The 20,102-nt window shown below is 39.2% G+C and overlaps 1 protein-coding gene across 1 annotated transcript; it reads left to right on the top strand.

Annotated features, from left to right (window-relative positions):
- The first annotated feature begins 12,343 nt into the window (after positions 1-12,343).
- On the top strand, positions 12,344-17,637 carry LOC137747300 (methionine aminopeptidase 1A-like). Its single transcript, XM_068487389.1, has 16 exons — positions 12,344-12,559; positions 13,008-13,058; positions 13,294-13,458; positions 13,715-13,790; positions 13,902-13,949; positions 14,101-14,145; positions 14,428-14,527; positions 14,776-14,827; positions 14,921-14,962; positions 15,419-15,480; positions 15,566-15,664; positions 16,152-16,225; positions 16,312-16,381; positions 16,468-16,533; positions 16,621-16,709; positions 17,216-17,637. The coding sequence occupies exons 1-16, from the start codon at positions 12,486-12,488 to the stop codon at positions 17,291-17,293; spliced, it is 1,191 nt and encodes a 396-aa protein (XP_068343490.1). The 5' UTR covers positions 12,344-12,485; the 3' UTR covers positions 17,294-17,637.
- The last annotated feature ends 2,465 nt before the right edge of the window (positions 17,638-20,102 follow it).

The raw sequence follows: 20,102 nt of genomic DNA, 5'->3' as shown, positions 1-20,102 counted from the left end.
TTCGGAGCGTGACCTTGAAAGAAAGGCCTTAATTCTCTCTCTCTCTCTCTCCTTTGACACCAAGAGACTCTCCTGTAAAAGCTTCACCGATCTGACAGCAGCTCTAGCTCTGTGAACGAATTCACCATTCAGACTAAGACACTGGCCGGCCACAACCTCAAGCCGACACCGTGGCACTTTGTCACCACCCAGCTTCAGCCCTTGTGGTTTAAAGATTCGATCGCCATGACACAGCACCCATAATAACACCAAGTCATCCCCTCCGCCGCTAAAGTCAACCTTCAGAAAACAAAGGGCTGTCGGTGTTGAATTCACAGAGGATAACTTCAGTGTTTCGTCAACCTCGTTTGGGATGACAGCATTTTAAACAGGAAGCTGGGACCGTCGATCCTCTTGGCTCCCTTTTTCTTTTCATTTCAATTGGATTCTCGGCTTCAACATCATCCATCAGCTTGCAGAGAGTAGACACGAAGAGCTTGGACTAGGAGAAACCATTGTCTACTAGAGGTTCCTCTTTTAGACGATGCAGCAGCGGCAGCTGGTGATACCTTCCTCCGCGACGGCAGGCAGTGCAACAGGTGTGCAGTGGCTATGCTCAATGTTGATAATGGTAGAGCTTCGGATACCGGAGGCTCATCTTCCATGACAGAACATGAGGAAGGGTTTCTTCTTCTGTTTCCTCACCTTCTTCTTCTACAGTGACAACATCCTCTCAGACTCGGCACCGTCTCCCTTCAAAGCTCCAGCTTCGCTTTCGCCCTCGACTCCCTTCTGATCGTTGTCAAACGACTAGGCAATTGTGAAGCTTGACACCTTACACTCTGCCTGAAACTCCAGCTGCTTTTGCACCTCCACCATGGCTGCTGCCTTTGAATGTGATTAACAAAATCAAAGTTTGTCAACTCGCATCTACTTGCTCTGCTGTTGCCTTTGAATGTAATTAACAAAACCAAAGTTTGTCAACTTACACCTACTTGCCTCCTTGCTCCGTGCCTAACCTCCCACTGCTCCAAGCTCCTCTACATTTCTCCCTGCACCATATGGGCGATATATAGAAAAGAAAGGGAAGGTGTTGGTCGACAAAAACAAAAATAAAAAATAAAAAAAATATAAGGTTTCAGGAATGGTGCATGGCACCATGTGAATGGTTTTAGACTTTTTGGTGGGATTAAGCTGCAGGACAAAGGCATATGTTCAAAAATGACCTATTAATACATTTGACATAAGTTCCCGCATACTTTTGGAGCACAACCATAAACCTCTGATGATCACTTTGAATCCGACCTTCGGAGTCCTGCAGCTGATGAAGCTTCCTCTTCATGCAAGTCGAATAATTATTTGCAAGCATGTGCCAATCTCTATTCTCAGGTTTAAGCTGTCTGATCTTTTGTTTAAGATTTGCCACCTCAGCCGTTAATGATTCAACTTGGCGAGTTCGAGCAAGTAGACGTTGGCCCATATTAGACACAGAGCCCATGCACTAAACACTGAAAGCCAGGGAGTCTTGGACAGCCAACTCATCCGTCTTGAAAGCAACCTATTATCTCTAGGAGTAAGGAGGTTCCTAGCTACTACCGTAGCCGTTGTTGCATCCCTCATCACGGAGTCTTCAACTGTAAGAGGGTTATTCGAAAATAAGAAGGATAGGCGCCATATATTACCCTGATGCGGCGCGCCATATATCACTCCCGAGACTCAAATCTAAGAAAATGTTAGGCGAGTAGGCCATTTAAAAAAATAAAAAACTGGTAAAAGAAAAGGGTTAGATCGAGTAAAATCTCATAAATACACCAGAGACAATTTTCACGAGCGGGCAATCTTCAAAGTGTGCATGTTGGATGTGATCGATACCTCTATAAAATGAGAAGCAACGCAGCCACCAATTCAAAAATTGAAGAGACACCACTCACCGAATTTCAAAAGCTAGATTTTCTTGCATAAAATCAGTCAACACTTTTCAGACGCGACCTTGGCTTGTCGGATAACACGTGCAACTTTGTCAAAGATCTCTAACAAAGTTGAAAATGCATGAAGTTCACTATTCTAACTACCACACTTTTGCTGACAAGTGTGGGTGACAAGGCCGCACTTGCACCACTACCTGCTATTGGAAAATCCCTATATATGTCGACCTTCATCCTCTATGGCAAGACACACTTCCAAAACGCCTGACTCTTCTTCCTTGCCAAGAATGCATCTGCAACCAAACCTCTTAACATACTCAGTTTTCTTCCCCCTTGAAAACACCTTTTCAACCAGGTCACACCAGAGCAAACGTATCTCATTTCATCAGGGTTTAAAGCAAGAGTATCTCATAGCATGCCTTCTCCCGATCTTTTTCTTTATTTTTGTTCTTCCTTGTAGGACAAGGAGAAGAGAGCGATCAGTCGGCACTTGGAATCAAACTTCCTGTCAGGAACCAACTGCCTAGAACCTCTTCCGTGATTGCTTACCTAGCATCGCTCTCGAGTACTCATCTTCAACTGCTGATGTGTTTCTAAATAAGATACCAAATGTCTAGAGAACAGATAAGGCAAGCAAAAATGACACATCAAAACATGTAGAGATAAGCACAACAAATACATATGTTGATTCATCCGCTACTTCTTCAAAAGCAAAAGTATCTCATATCATCAGGGTCGAAAACAAAGGTATCCCATATCATGCTTTGTCCCTATCTTTTTTTTTACCCTTGCTCTTGCCTGCAAGACAATGAGAAAGAAAGCAATAAGTTAGAACCTGAAATCAAACTTCCGATTTGGAACTGATTGCTCGGAACCTTTTCCTGGTTGCTTACCTAACATTGCTCTCGAGTGCCTATCTTTAACTATTGGAGGGTCTCAAATTTCCTCAGCAAATACTCCAAGGACAGTTGATAGATGTTGACTCTTTACACTGAAGCTGCCAAGCATGGATGAATCGCTAAGAAGTGATGCTCTGAAGGACTATTTAAATGCAAAATGTTGCGCACCACTTCTACTATGCAAAAGAAACAAGCAGAGAAGAATGCAGCATGATGAGCTGTAACAAATCACTATAGCACAATGCCCTTCTCTGCAGAACCGCATAATCCAGCAAATGAGTCTAAGTTAAATCCAAGCTCAACATCGTTGCTCTAATCGAAAAGCTCGAGAGGCCTCAATGGCCCTTAAAGAAATCACAAGTCCGATTCAAAATCAAGTGTCCATCACCCTTGAATCAAATTCAGCTCCACATAAAAGGAGTAAATTCAGACATTTGGTGTAAGTCTGCCAGAAGAAACCCCCTAGCCTAGTTCAAGAATAAGTCTCTGGAAAATCAATAATTAGAGGAAACCAGAAAATCTTCCAGCCAAATTCAAGATTAAGCCCTAAAGGCCCTTGAAGAAATTTCTAGCCCAATTCAAGATCAAGCCTCGATGACCCTTGGATCGACATCTACATTAAGGGACTTTAAAACGCATCTTCTACACGTGACAAGCACATGTATACAAAGTGCCTTGAAGTAAGGGCATTTGTAGAGATCAAAATTTCGGTGAAATAAATGTTGACCAATGCATTAAAATTACAACCTCCATTCATTTCACCTATATCATACACTTACTTCACCTACAACTTCCATTCATTTCACCTATATCATACACTTACTTCACCTACAACTTCCACTCATTTCACCTACATCATCCACTTACTTCACCCAAAAAAAAAGGATGGTGGTGGTTCATTCTCAAAGTCTATAAATAGGCTTCTCCATCAAAGGATCAAGGGACCAATTCACATATACATTTCTCTACTCCCAAATTGGAAGAGAATTCCCCAAATCCTTGAAGCTTTGAAACTCTAAAAGCTTTCAAAGCCTCCCAAATTCCCAAGAATCCTGAAAGATCAAGAAAGCTCTCTTTGTTCTTCGTCAAATCCTTGAAGAAATCCACACAAATGTTCATCAAGATCAAGCCCCGAAGGCCCTTGAAGACCCGTTCATCCTCATTCATCAAGATCAAGCCCCGAAGGCCCTTGAAGATCTATTCATCCTCGTTCATCAAGATCAAGCCCAACGGCCCTTGAAGAAATCCACACAACTGTTCATCAAGATCAAGCCCTGAAGGCCATTGAAGATCCGTTCATAATTCATCCTAAGATCAAGCCCCAACGACCCTTTGGATCGAGAACATCAACAAATCTGCACCACTGTTCATCCCTAGACCAAGCCCCGACGGCCCTTTGGATCAACAACTCATTCACAAATCTACACTTTACAAAGATAGAATCAGAGGATCAAATTGTAAAAGAGATTGTAACCCTAAAATTAATACAAAATATATTTTTTATACATGTTCTTGTTTCCGGAATTTTCATGTTTACAATTATTACACCCAATCCTACTTATGTCAGAATACCTCTGCATGAACTCGTGTGTCAGCATATGTTGATGAGCACTCGATGTGATATGTTCATTTCTGCAAGATATTGTGATTACTGGTAGTTATGCCTATATACGCATTTTGTGACGTATTAAATTTTTGAGATATTGCAGGTTACGGTAAGTATTTTTATACCATACATAGTATGTATATTTGAAAACTATACTTGTTTTACAGCAAGGGGTTATAATGTTTTCAAAAAGGTTTTTATAAAATTTTATTTTTAGGACTACTCACCCTTCTTTTTTGCCCCTCCAGGTTTTAGTGGTTGAGCTTACGTGTCGACGAGGATTCTTGACAAATTTTGGTATTGGTGGTTACCTTGATGGTATGATTCTCATCCTATCTTATTGTACTTTACTTATGCTCTGACATCACATATGGAATGGGTTCATTCCTGCTCACAAATGCACTCTTGTATTTCGGCACTTTTAGGTTTAAATTTATCCACATTTTCCACGTCACTACACTTTATGGCTTCGTCACCCTCCTAGTGTTGGCCAGCACAGCTCGTTTCGAACTCCAGGTGGACATTTCGGGTTGGGGTGTGTCAATGAAAGGATGAATATTCTTTGGTGAAAACCAAAGAAAGCTCATCGAAACTCCGAATGGATTGTGGCGGTAGGGTTTAGAACCAATCTTGTGCCTCGCCTTGCAAAGTAGTGGTGAATAACTTGCACATGAGGGCATCATTGTTCCGTTAAAGCATCATTGTGCTGCGGTAGTGCCTTAAGTGCTTCTCCGGGTCTCCATTTCTCTTGAAATGTGTGAAAATGTGGCATGTTAAACTTGTGTGGAGGCTCTGCTTCCTCGATCTCGTCCGTGAAAGGTGACTTGCTTATGTTAGCCATGTTTCGTTAGAGCGCCTTGTCCGTAACTTTCTTGCGTTGGAAGTCGCACAATCGTTTGGTTAGGAGCATTTCTACTTCTTTTTGAATTTACCTTTGCTGGGGTTGGAGCTTTTGACTACCCCGATTGTGACTTGTTAGTCTAGGCTACTATTCCCTATGCTCGACTTGTCTATATCGCGGCTATAGTGCATGTGATACGTCTCTGGGAGACGAGCGAGTTACTCGCAGGCTACCGATTTAACTTAAGCTGCATCAAAAAACTGCTTCTATCTGTCCATTGTGCTACCTACTCTGATGTAAGGTGGATGATGCTTTTTGCGGGCGTAACCCTGAATGAACGCTTCACCTGGAAGGTTGTTTATGTTAATTATCGGAGTATGGCCCCAACGTGAATGTATACTCATCTGTGGGCCTAATCTGGAATGCATGCTCTTTTGTGCGCTAAGATGGAAGTATATGCTATCTCAAGGGCCCAGGCTGAAGTGTACACTACTAGAACGCTTAGTTCCTGACTGGTCGATGGGTTGTTTGCTAGGATGCTGCTAGAGAATTTCGTCGTCTGCCCTTGTCCTGCTTTGAGACACCTCGTCTGGTGTATGCTGGATATCAGTACGTTCCAAAAGTTGATTCACCAAGGTCGTCTGTTGCGCGAGGGTGCTTGTCAACTCTACAACTTATCAAGACAAGTATTGTTCGCCATGTGGGATGGAAAGCTTGGATGGTAAGTTTCTCCATAGGTGGTAAAACTGTAGTGGACTCCAGATCCGAAATTTGAGTCAGGATAGTTCAAATTTGTAGAAAATCGAGGTGAAATACCCCTAGTTCAATCGAAGATCCAAAAATTTGAAGTCGAGACGGTTGAACTAGTCTTAGACCGGTCGGAATAGTCAAATGGGTCATGAAAGTGAGCTGTGCTATGTGCGGGGGGCATAGGCGGGGTGCAACGCTGGGAGCACGTTGGATCTGGGCCGAGGGGACTGTTGGCGGGGCTTAGGCTTGCGATACATCTTGGGTCTGCAATGTGCAGTTGCTTGAGTTGGCTCACGTTGGGCCTGGCTTGGCTACCTTGTGGTGTAGAATGCATAAAATTAGGCTGCCTCTTGGATAGCTAGTACAGTTGCTAGAACTGGGCTGGGTCCTGGGTTTGTGCTGCTGCAGTGGCAACGCATAGTGTCGTGGTCTGCTGCCATGGAGCTGTCCCACTCTTTACTACCACAGTGGTTGCCATGGATACCATTGTGGCAAAGTTGCTCCCATTGCCTTCATGATGGGGCTACGTCATGATCTCTATCACTTGGTCCAAATCCTTTAACGTAGGAAGTTTCGTTCATCGTGGTTTCTCAATTTCCCGCGACTGTATTTTTCTCTTACGTCAATTCAAAGAATTAAAAAATTATAGGAATAGGAAAGTATGAAAAATTTACGAACGAACGAGAAATGAGAAACTTTGGATACGAAAGTCTTCTTCGAGTGTATGAATCAAACTCTCAATGAAAACACCAATTTGTGGATGCAAATTTCCGCTGTCACTTAGAAAATAATAACACCTTTCATTATGGCCAAAAGTCTCACGCACCCACGATGAATGAGGGGCTTTGGTTGAAGAATCTCCAATGCCAAAGTTAGAATTTTGAAAAGAATGTATTTAGGAGTTTGTAGGTAGCAAATGGTTTAGCATTTTAGTGGGATAAAAGAGGTATTTATAGTAGAGTGGCTAGCCCTAAAAGTGAGGAATGGCCGGCCCCTTATGGTGTATTCGGGTTATAATTGCAAGATATTATGTGAAATAATATCTTGCAATTAACATGACAATTATTTCTAATTTAAATAGGAAGTTTGGGAGTTACCTTTTGGATAAAATCAATAAGGGATTTATTGATGATGAGTGATGAGAGGAATATGAAATAAATTCCATATTGATCACCTTTGACTCTTCCTTGATTGTGCCGTTATTGTCCATTTTATAAGCATATGAATCCCAGTATGCCTCGAGGAGATTCTCGTCTTTTTCACCTAATAGTCCACGTGTCACCTCCGTGATTTTTTGAATTATTTTTTACTCCACACCAGCCTTTGGTGGGCCATTCTGGCCTGGAATATAAGGATATATATAGTCGGAGACTTGGTGCAACCAAATATTGACAATAGATGGCTTCAATATTATGGCCCAAATTTAATAAAGGGCTGCATATGAGATTAGTAGTTGTGTAATCTTGTTACAAAACTACTTTCGCGGTTTACTTTAGGAAAATTTTAAGGTGGCCACATTCTGTAGACGGTGAAACTTACTTGTATTATAGACCTTACCTTTTTCAAAAAATAATTTAAACGTAGTCTATGAAATATAGTTTTTCTAACATCGCTGTTTATTTTATATGACTTTTTAAAAGTGCCATAGAAATTACTAATTAGGGGTGGACAAAAAATCGTTTCAACTATTCAAAGCCAACATTAGACCAATATGAACAAGTTAGGTTTAGTTTGTTTTTAAGTGTAAGCAAAATCACAATGCAATTAATTTGGTTTGCGTTCACCTATTTGGAAATCGCACATATTAATTCTAACTCTTACTATAAATGAGAGTATTTTTGCTCACCATCATTCAGTGTGGTATATGTTCACCGTCCTATTTATCACCGTTAGATGAATTTGAATTTTAAGATTCGTGTAATGGATAAACACAAATCTCAAAATTCAAATTTATCTAACGGTGATAAATAGGATGGTGAGCATACACCACATAAATGATGGTGAGCAAAAATGCACTCACTATAAATGGGGAGACTTTGGTTTAGATTATGGATGTTTTATTTGACAATTGTAACCGAATAATTTATTATTAGTTTTTTCTTGTGAGAAATTAGGTTTCTAAATCATTGAGTTTTGACGCGTAGTTTTACTCACTTAATTTTTTACGACTCAATATAATCTCAATACATAAAATACAACATTTTTTTAGTACAACAATGTAACAGTCCTTTCCTAATCTTACGATTTTATTAATTTTAAATGTGTGAATCGACCAAAATGCTCCTAGAGACGAGATTGTTAACTTTCGTTGACCGTCATTTCGTAACGCGTATGAGCTATTATTTTATCATCTCGAAGTACTTGATAGTACGAACGCATAGGCACAAGTAGAATCAAATTTGCAGTTACAATGAAGATTTTACGGAGCTACGAAACTCGAGAGTGTTCTATGAAATTTGAATTTTGGGTATTTTATTATTTTAATATTTTCTGGCCAGATATTTTAAATTTTTTATAATTTTTCTAGCTCGTGGGACCCACATCAGCACAAACTCTCCTCTCCTCTTTTGCCACATGTCACTCATCCCTAAAATACTTCGATCTCTCTCTCATCCCTCTTGTCTCTTCCGGCTTTCTCTCTCACCTCTAACTCTCTTTCACTCTACCTCTCGTCTCTTTCTGCAACCACTGGTGCCAAGGCACACTGTTGCCAACTCCTAGCTCCAACGACAGCATCGAGTTCCACTCTTTCCTATGAACCTACGCCACCATCTGACCTTCCTCGTCTCGAACCCAGGCCATGGCCATGGAATCTCGACAATGGCTAAACCATTGTTCATCGTCGTCCCCGATGGGTTCTTGGTGAACTCTATCTGTTGAAGGTAAGCCTCGATACCGACGTGGGTGGTCCTAAATCACAATTTCATGTTGTTTTTGGCCACATGTTAACTTTAGACACAAATATTCTCCTTAGGAAATTATTTCCCAACTTTCGGCGAGGGATTCGTAAGCTGTAGGCTTTTTTCGGCCACCTTCCAGCCACATCTAAGAACCAAAATGATATAACTCAAATCCTTACCCTCTTAGCTTCATTTTGGTATTTAAATGGTAAGTTTTGGTTGAGTTTTGAAGCTAATCGGAGCCCTAGAAGTTTTCTGGCCAAATTTTTCAAAATTCGGCCTTCTTCCTCATTGGGTTCGGCAAGTGTGACCCGCGAGCCCAATTGGGTCTGACCCGACCCGATACAAAAAAAGAGAAAAAAAAGAAAAAAAGAGAAAAGCCCAAACTTGAATCTGGATCCGAACCAGGGATCCGGCCCGACCGATTTCAGAAATAGATCTGGACTATTCTCTTAAATATACTTGGAATATTTCTGAAATATTCTTAGAATATTCCCTGAACTATTCTCTAGAATATTCTTTGTGTTGACTTTTTCGAAATTTTCTCAGAAACTCTTCTAGGCTAATGTCAACGTCTCGAGTCCCTTTTTTACATCCATTTAGTGAGATTCCAAAATTTGAATGTAGTAGACTGCTGGGGCGGTTCCGTTGACTTTTTCGTTAACTTATTACAAAATTTGCCCAAGACCCTTCGTAGCGTATTTTGACACCCTAATTTCAAATCCGCGCTCTGTTTTTCCAAATTTAATCGTTTTAGTTGAGTTTTACTAATGGTTCTCAATATCATGCTTATGTGTGATTACTATCAGAGACTCCGGTTTTCCTAGCTCAAATGGATGTGACATCGCAAGTATCTGTGAATGGGTCTTTTCTTTTATACAGTGTGTATATATATATATATATATATATATATATAGTTTCCATATATACTTAATAATAAATTTTCTAGGTGATGCCATAATTAAATTAACGTTTATAAGAAATGTCGTATTGTTGAGATTTATGAAATTATTATAAATCCTACGGGATGCATAGGTATGTGTACTATTACAGGATGCTTTAATTATATTTACAACTATGAATTAGTGATTAGAACTACTGAGTTTCTGTGGCATGGCCATATTCACGTCATCTACTCATCGTGTGCTACACTTGCCCGAGCCAAGGCTAGGCTTCACGTGTATGTTCACATTGCATCGCACGCTCACTTTGGATCCGTTATAGGTGCCATTCGTGTCCTAAATTGCTACAGGAAATTAGGACTCGTAAGTGATGCACAGTGTCAGTCTTCACGTCATTGTAGTGCTAGAGCGTAAATCATTATTAAACTCAGTCATGTTCATGTCAGAATACCTCTGCATGAACTCGTGTGTCAGCATATATTGATGAATTTATGTGATTATCAGACGTTAGATGCTTATTTACGAAATATTGTGACGTATTGAATTCTTGAGATATTGCAGGCTACAGTAAGCATTTTCATACTATACGTAGTATGTATACTTTGGAAACTATACTTGTTTTATAGCGAGTGGCTATTATGTTTTCGAAAGGTTTTTACAAAGCTTTTTCTTTAGGCGCACTCACCCTTGTTTTTTGCCCCTCCAGGTTTTAGTGGTAGAGCTTTCGTGTTGACGAGGATTCTTGGCAAATCTTGGTCTTGGAGATTACCTTCGATGGTATAATTTTCATCCTACTTTTACTGTACTTTACTTATGCTTTGACATCATGTGTGAAATGAGTTCATTCCTACTCACATGCGCACTCTTGTATTTAGGCACTTTGAGGTTTAAATTTACTCACGTTTTCCACATCACTACACTTTATGGCTTCGTCACCCTCCTGGTGTCGGCAAGCATAGCTCGACTCGGAGTCCAAATGGACATATCGGGTCGGAGTGTGTTGAACAATATATTTTGGGTAAATTACATAAAACTACCTCAACTATTGGGTCATTAACAATTTCATACCTCGTCTTTAAAAAGTTTCAATGTCATACCTTATCTTCGAATTTGTTGCAATGTCATACCTTCCGTCAGTTGTCTGTCAATTTTTCTGTTAAATGCTGACGTGGCTTGAGACGGGGTCCACTTTCTATTAAAATATTAATAAAATAATAAACTACCCTAAAAAAAAAATTCCCAATCATCTTTCCCGACCATCCCTTCTCCCTCTGCTTTTGTCCCCTCCCTTCTCCCTCCCTCCCTCTTCTGCACATCCATCATTCCCTTACCCCACCCCTCGACCCTCCCTCCCTCCCTCCCTTTCCTTTCTTCCCCTCCCATCTTCCCCTCCTCACCCCCTTCTCCCCCCACCCGAGCCCAACCTGCAACCCAAAAAAAAACACATTTTCATCTTCCTTGACCCCCCTTCCTTGCAACCATACTCCTCATCTCCGCACCCACCCTCATACCCACTACCTGCAACCCAAAAAAAAAAAAAATCTTCATCTTCCCCGACCCCTATTTCCCTGCAACCTAGATCTTGTCTTCCCCAAACCCACCCCTTTCTTCCCCCAGATCCAACACGAACTTCTATGCCGCAACCTAGAAAAGGACCCATATCCCGTCTACACCGCCATTGTCGGGTTCGTGAGGTGGAATCAGGAACCCCCTTCGCTAGGCCAAATCCGCGGGTGGAGAAATTGGGCAAGGAGAAAATGGGGGGAATAGGTGTGGATTTAAGGAGTGGGGTGCGGAGGGTGGGTGTGGAGGAGGAGGTGGAGGATAGGTGCGCGGTGGGTTTGGGGAAGACATGAGGGGGAGGAAAGGGGTGGGTTGTAGGGAAGGGGGGGTCGGGGAAGATGAAGATGGTTTTTTTATTTTTTATTTATTTATTCATTTTTTCTGGATTGCAGGTTGGGCTCGAGTAGGGGGTGTAGGAGGTGGGCAGAGGGGGGAAGACGAACTGGGGTTTGGGGAAGACGAGAGGGGAAGAAAGGAAAGGGAAGGAGGGATGGTTGGGGGTGGGGTGAGCGAATGATGGATGTGCGGAGGGAGGGAGGGAGGGAGAAGGGAGGGGGAAAAAGGCAGAGGGAGAAGGGATGGTCGGGGAAGATGATTGGGATTTTTTTAATTCTTTATTTTTTTAGGGTAATTTATTAATTTATTAATATTTTAATAGAAAATGGAGCTCGTTTGAAGCCACGTTAGCATTTAACAGAAAAATTGACAGGCAACTGACGGAAGGTATGACATTGCAACAAATTCGAAGATAAGGTATGACAATGAAACTTTTTAAAGATGAAGTATGAAACTGTTAATGATTCAATAATTGAGATAATTTTATGTAATTTACCGTTATATTTTACACTAAAAGAAGAAAAGTTCGACTAAATCCTATAAAGAAAACTCTCTGCATTTCAAAATTTTTAAATAGAGGGTACACAATGTTTTTCCGAGGGCTGATAACTGCAAAATAACTTATTATAAAAAAGTATAAATAAAGAAACTTCCCTCTCAAGTATAACCCTAGCCCCTGCTGACTGTCTTCGTCTCTATGTGACCATTCTGATACTGAATAATCGAGCAATTGACCTGTCCGGTAATCTTTCGCGGGGTCATTGCTGTAACCATCGAATGCGATATGGCAGGTGGTTCAGGTGTCGCCGAACCAGCTAGTTTGTCCTGTGCCAGTTGCGGCAAGCCAGCCCATCTTCAGTACGGAAAATTTTCACTTCCAACCTTTCAATTTCAGCTACTTCCTCCTCTATTCTGTTAGTTTATGTAAAGAAGTGAATTTTTTAGTATTCTTGTTTCTGGTGGGTCAAAGACTGATAACAAATTTTGGGTTTTCAGGAGAGCGATAGTGTTAGGGGGTAAGATAGTTGTTAGGGAGAAGGGGAATCAGTGGGGATCGAACCCTCACCAGATGATAGGCATAATTGCTTTCCGCCACTACAGTAACAAGTTTTGTTTGGAAAAAGTAAATATGTTGTTTTAAAAGATTTGGAAAGTTTGAGGGAGTAGAGAGTTTCCATTTCTATTGATAAAGCTTAAATCTTTGTGGTTCTAATTGTGTAATTGCTTTGATTATTAAACAAAAAATTGGTACTTTTTGTGGGTCATTTATTACGTTCTTGAGTTAACCTTGATTTTTTGTATGCAGGTGTCCAAAATGTGTGCAATTAAAGCTCCCTCGTGAAGCTGCTGCTTTCTGGTTTGTAACAACCTCATTCTTTTGTATAAATGGTAATCCAATTTCGATACAATTTTATTGGAAATTTTGGTTGTATGTAGTGATAGTCAGTGGTCGAGCATTTCAAGTGTTTAACCTCATTAAGGAGTTTGGAGACATCGACACTGAAATTTTACACATTAGATTGGATATGTCAATAGAAGCTTGAAACTGATTTATCAGTTCATATTTGATGAAATTTTGCATCTCTTAACAGCACTCAGGAGTGCTTTAAAGCTTCTTGGAACTCTCATAAACCCGTGCATCTAAAAGCCAAGTCGTCTGAATCTGGGACAGATACTCCAGATAATGAAGGCTGGCTATATTGCTTGAAGAAAGGACAAACTCGAACAGCTAAGCTTCCCTATTTTGATTGGACTGGGTATGTTTTTATTATTTTTGTTTGCCCTTTCATTCATGTTAATTGTTGTCAGATTCATAGGTTTATGGTTCCTGATGTTTGCCATTGTTTGTTTTATGATTGGAAAATTTTGTATCATGTTAATTATTGGTGACATTGGATGAAACAAAGTTTTGTGTCAGTTTACTCAGTTTTAAGTTTTAACTCATTTCAGTGTCTTGTACACATGTATTTGGATTTCTTCGTTAAAGCTGTTGTTCATTCCTGTCTTGTGCAGGGCACTGAGGCCGTATCCTATATCTAGTAAGCGTATAGTACCTGCTCACATTGATCTACCTGACTGGGCAGCTGATGTAAGTTGATCTACTTGTATTTTAAATGGCCAATTTGTGTAGATATGGTGCTACATATTGTTGTAATTTCTATCTGTTATAGTGTTGACCTCTTATAACAAAATATTGTAGGGGATTCCAAAAGTTGAGCCCAATAGTGATCTACAGCATGTTGTCGAGGTAAGCATTTACTTGAAACCCTTCTAAGTCATGCATAAGGAGTAGATCTATGTGTTACTGTGTCACTTCCCTCCTTTTAAAATTGTACTTTCCTTTATATTCTATTGATTTTCTGATTTGCTAAATTGTGAATGATATATTCATTTTGAAGATCAAGACAGTGGATCAAATTGAGAGAATGCGAGAAACTTGTCGAGTAAGTTCCAATTGCTTCTTTCTTTATGTTCCCCTTAATTTTGGGCTAATGAAGCATTGTAGCTTTTCTTGCTGCCATTTTCATATGTAATATCTGTTGTACGTTTTGAGTACTGCAAAAAATTAACATGATGCTATTTATCTGAATGCGAGACAATGTTATCATACAGTGTTGAATATTTTCAAGAAGGATTTTCTCTGTTTAGTTTTAATTAATCATGCTATTACATGTAACTTTTAATTTACTGATAGTCTGATGTTCTCGTCATACTTGTTTTGTTAGATTGCGAGGGAGGTTTTGGATGCAGCTGCTTCTGTAATACGACCTGGTATCACAACGGATGAAATTGATCGGGTGGTCCATGAGGCTACTATAGCTGCTGGTACAAAAAGGGATTTTTATTTTATTTAGCATTTCAATTACCATGTTTAGTTTTCGTGTATTATTGCTACTGTTTATACCTGTTACTCTTTATGTCTTTGACCAATCCTCATTGATATGGCAATTTTATTCCTTTTTCCCCCTTCTATTTAATGATATTTACTTCTAATCACATCAGTGTATGCATGTTTACATTGTACAGAAAGGAAATTGTGGGTATAATGATGTTTTACTTTTAACTCAATGCAGGTGGATATCCATCTCCGCTAAATTATAATTTTTTCCCCAAGTCTTGCTGCACGTAGGTACTTTTTGAGTATATTTTTTGTAAAGTTTCTTTAGACTGTGTGGTACTGACCTTGCAATCGTGCCTTGTTCTCTTTCTTCATTGCAGGTCAGTCAATGAAGTAATTTGCCATGGGATTCCTGATGCCAGGTATGCGTAATAGGATGGAAATGGAATATGGATGTACTATTACTATTTGTATACATGTAACATGTCTAGCTTTTTCTTAAAAACATTTTATTGGTAAGCTGACGTTGAAATTTTAAATGTTTTTTTTTTTGTTATTGTTGTATATTGTAGTTTTGTTTCTGGCCAGTTCAGTTTTGGGTTCTGAAATATTGTTATTATGGAACAACACTTTGGTCGCTTGATTAACTGTCATAAGTTTGTCTTGCTTTGTCTTGGGGGTACATAACCTTAGAAAATGCTTATTGTATTTGGGTAACCGCTAACACTTTTAGCCAGTATTTTTTCTTTCTTTTTATTTTTGTCTTTTATTTGGTTCCGAACTTGAACTTCATGTCTACTTCAGAATAGTTAAAGCCCTCAGTTTCTAGCATTGTGTCCTCTTTTATATTGCATCTGAATATGAAACTTTTGCTATAGGAAATTAGAGGATGGTGATATCGTCAATGTTGATGTGACTGTGTTTTACAAAGGCGTCCATGGTAATTTGTATTCTAGACATCTAAACATGTAGTTCAATTTTGACAACGAACGTTCTATTCTTGAACTGCCAAGCTCATAATGCAGGTGATCTAAATGAAACGTACTTTGTGGGAAATGTTGATGAAGAGTCTCAACGGCTGGTCAAATCTACTTACGAGTGCTTGGAGAAAGCAATTTCCATTGGTGTGTGCACACTATCAATTTTAAGACATAAATTGCCCAAGAACTTAGAACTGACTTTAAGAACACAATCTCATCAGATCTTTAATGCATCCATCACTAATTATTGCTTTAACAATCGTGCAACTCAATTATATCACTAAAAGTCATTACACCTTTTATCAGCTATCTAATATTCATGTATATTCTATAATAATTGTTTTATCTGATATTGCTTTTAATACTTTCGGTGCCATGGAAGTTGTATCTTTTAAGTAATCATTGTTGAAATGTATTTGTGGTTTTGTTTGCTCAATTGTATCAGTAAATTGTGTGAAGATCTTTTTAGTTATATGTGGAATGTTGTCACCTGAACTGATGGTAACAGAGATGTTGAAAAGACAACCTATTTAACCCCTATTTCGATAGTGCACACTAGTAATTTTAATTGTTGGGGACTAAAAGCATAAAAGGAAAATTGGTTTTCTGATTGTTTGTTGTTCAAGTGCAGTAAAACCTGGAATGCGATTTCGTGAAGTTGGTGAAGTCATTAATCGCCATGCAACTCTGTCGGGGTTCTCTGTGGTAATTTGGAACTTGGGTTTTGAACTGTGATGCATTTTCAACTTTAACAAATCATGGAATTTATTAATTTTGTGTTGCACCAACAGGTGAAATCATATTGTGGTCATGGTATTGGAGAGCTTTTTCATTGTGCGCCAAATATTCCCCATTACGGAAGTATGTTCAATAAATAAGCTTCCTTATATACGAATCCCACATTTTCTTGCTTTGCCCTTTAACATACATTACCTTAACCTGAGCAGGAAATAAGGCAGTTGGTGTAATGAAAGCTGGACAGACCTTTTCAATTGAACCCATGATAAATGCAGGTAATGTTTTAAGTTTGTTTGTGTGCATGCAGGTGATGTTTCTTTATTGGTTTGCTACATCTTAATAAATAAATAAAAAATAAACAGGGGTTTGGCGTGATCGTATGTGGCCCGATGCATGGACAGCTGTTACATCAGATGGAAAGCGCAGTGCACAGTTTGAGCACACACTTCTGGTAACTATGCAGTTTATATTCTACATGCATCACGTTGTCAACTTCTGAAACTGTGACTGCTTTTAATTATAGAAGGGCTTTTTCTTTATAGGTCCTTATGTGGTTTTAATACTAATGTTCCTCATGAAATCATTAGTGAGATTTGTTCTAATAAATCAGCTCATGTGTGAAAAGAAAATGAATGTGTCAGCTACTCAATATAATAATGATGGATGTAGTATTATAACTTTGATTATTGAAGGTACGAGGATAGAAAAAGGTGTAATAGATATCTTTACAGCAGGAGATCTACAGGTTGTTCTAGATATCAAATCTGCCCATCACTGAAATACAATGCCATGCATCTATTGACAAATACACCATTGTTATAGTTGGCGGTGCGATGTTAGTCCGAGTTTAAATACTTGTTATTTGTATCTGTATGCTGAATGCCTCTATTTATATGATGATATTTATATGATCTCATATCTCTAATCTCTTTGGTATTTCTTCTTTCACATGAATAGGTGACAGAGACTGGAGTTGAAGTTCTTACAGCTCGGTTGCCTTCATCACCCAAAGTGTTCCCTTGGTTAAATGTTTAATGACTGCGTACGTCTTGGTTTATTGAAAGGGAAGAACAGACACAAGGATGCCATTCATGGTAATCATACATTATAAGCAGGAGAAGATTAAACATTTGATAATGTTAATTTCCATTGCCTCTTCTGCCGGGTCACGATATCATGTTTGTAATTGGTTAATCTAGTTATTCGAGATTGAGTTTTGGTTAAAGAGCGAGAGTTTGTTTTGGACGTTTTAGAAGAGTTGTGTGAATCATTCATAAACTATGGTCATTGTAATAGAATCGGATCATGTAAGTCATGATGCCCAACAGCTACTGTGCTTTGATAGAGTTTTGAAAACAATGAACATTTAAATTTGATTAGAGTTTTTGCATGAAATTTGAGAAATATTTTTGCTCACCACCCTCAAGTGGTTGCCAATTTCAAACATTGTGCAATCAAAATGCGATGCAAATCGTGGCAAAGACCGCAACAAAAAGATTTTATTTTCGTTGAGCCTTGCAAGGCAGAGCTCAAAGAAAAGAAAATTTACTAGAATTAAGGGTTTCTATTCTAAAATGACTTCCTAAGTATGCATGAAATGCATGAAACCTAATCGGAGTAGTAATAGTAATAGGAGGGGGATTTCTTGTTTGACAAGTTTCCAATTCCTAGCACAAGTTATTTCCCGTTTATGAAGTCTACTTGCTATTCTTACGTAATATGTTTGGTTGGGACAAAGGTGGGATAAAGTAAATGGGTTGAGTAAAGCTATGAGAGGTTATTCTGATTTTAAGAAAAATGACGGTTTGAAATTTTTGCGTGAAAATGCATTAATCACAAATGCATTAGTAGCTTGTAAACTACAATTTGGGGGTTAAATTTCTAATATCCTTGCCATTGTAAGCGTATAAATGCTTTTTAAAAGTATTAACTACCGTGCACTTTCCTTTTGTTGAGGCCTAAAAATGTCACATGCAAGTCTAATTCTCAAGGCCAATTGTTATACAAGCCTCAAACTAAGTCTAAATACATGCAAAGGTGCGTAATCGAGAAGAAGGTATGTTCGTAATCATGCCATGCTACAATAATCACGCCACACTTGTACAATCATGCATATTCATCACACCAAGCTTTATCACGCTACTCACTATTCATGCTAAGATAAGCTTAAGTCATATGTATGGGGTTTGTCAAGTGAATTGTGGTCTGCATGGTTATAGAAGTTCATTGGGCCTGCGTGGAGTTAAGATTGTGGAAGACTTTGGGTTACTTGGGAGCCCAAAAGTCCAAGCCCATAACCTTCGTATTCCATGTGGGTAAGTTTGAGAGAGAACCAACCTAGTTTACCTCTTTCCTTAGCATGCTAACTAGCTCAGTTAGGACTAAACTAGATTATAGCTCTAAGTTCACGTGAAAGCCCATCAGAACATGCATTTAATGTTGACTTTCCCTTCCTAGCCTACGCAAAACTACAACGCGCAAAAGCTATGGTGCGTTACAAAAAGTAGGGCTCGTGGAAAGTTGACCCGAGAAAGCCGCACCTTGGGAAGAAGACACGATGCAGGTTTTAGAGTCTAGCCTCCTTACACCAATATAGGGGGTAGCATGAGGACTAGGGAGAAAGGGGAGGGAGAAACAAGACCTAACTAGAGATTTCTTGGGAATGAACCATTCAACTACATATATAGGCCAAGAACCTTATAGAGAGGACCCCCAATCCCCCAGCTTCGCACAAAGAACTAAAGAAACCCAGAAACATCACTCTGCAACCTGAGTATTCTCCATAACCTCCCTCTGAGTATTCTAGCCATCATAAGCCTTGCTGCCACCCTAGGAAACCCAAATTATACAACAGAAAACATCATACATCATCTAAGCTATCTTTGAGTTATTGATCTAACCGGGATATTAGATATTTCGAGACTTGGTACGAAACCGAACCAAGGGAGAAAAGAGGACGTTCTCAAAGCCCAAATCCACCTTGACCTAAAAGTTCGCCAACACCTTTCAATTAGCATCAACAAGCATACAATAAACACAAATCTTTTGTCATCATTTCAATTTCTTTTTGATAGACGATATTTGGGAATGGGGTCTGCGGGGATCTGGCTAATCTACACAATTTGGTTGGTTATAATTAGGTATTGAATTCACCATTCATTGAAGTTGAATTAAAAACCTTCCACTTACCCACTTGTACTAGTGCTTTTGGGGTATATATGTTTGATAATAAAAAGTTACACATTACCTGGAACGAGGGCAAATTTAGAGAACCTTTCCACAAAGAGATCGCAGACTCAATAAAGACTCAAAACAAAAAGAAAGGAACAAAAAATAGGGACTGAATTAACAAAGTAATTTATACAAAGAGTTGCGTCTTCATCAACTAGTAAAAAGAACTACGTAATAAACCAGTAAAATAAATGAGATTTTTGCTGCATTAATTGAGACGACGAAGCCCCGTTGGTCTTGGTGGCAAGTAACTGAGGTCTTTGCTGTAGTAAATAGGAGTGATCAATGAATCGAATACCTTATTCTTGCAAACATGACGCTCCTTTTCAAAGCTGAAGATGTTCAATCAAGTGTAGAGACAAGGAAGACCATCAGTATAAATGCCGGCATGAAGTCATAACTGACTCTTGTGACACTCTCAAACACGCATTGGAATCAAAGTAGGACGTAAATCGTGGCGGAGACAGTGGAATTGGACAACACTCTTCATCATGATCACGATCTTGATAAGGGGTAGAGTTTGACTGATCTAGAGGCAGGGTCAAAAAATCGGTTTTCAGGCTATCGACTCATGTTCTTGTTCGTATGTAGCACTGAAAGTATTATTTGAAAG

The sequence above is a fragment of the Pyrus communis genome, chromosome 10, assembly GCF_963583255.1.
Source record: "Pyrus communis chromosome 10, drPyrComm1.1, whole genome shotgun sequence".
NCBI classification, from domain to species: domain Eukaryota; kingdom Viridiplantae; phylum Streptophyta; class Magnoliopsida; order Rosales; family Rosaceae; genus Pyrus; species Pyrus communis.
The sequence above is the reverse complement of the archived record's forward strand: the minus strand, read 5'-3'. Positions and strand labels throughout refer to the sequence as shown.

What these genes read in the sequence shown, in the direction of transcription:
- LOC137747300 (XM_068487389.1), top strand. Translation starts at nt 12,486, where the DNA reads ATGGCAGGTGGTTCAGGTGTCGCCGAACCAGCTAGTTTGTCCTGTGCC. An exon ending in GGCAAGCCAGCCCATCTTCA is followed by an intron (nt 12,560 to 13,007) that starts GTACGGAAAATT and finishes TTTTGTATGCAG; the next exon opens with GTGTCCAAAATGTGTGCAAT. An exon ending in CTCTGTCGGGGTTCTCTGTG is followed by an intron (nt 16,226 to 16,311) that starts GTAATTTGGAAC and finishes TTGCACCAACAG; the next exon opens with GTGAAATCATATTGTGGTCA.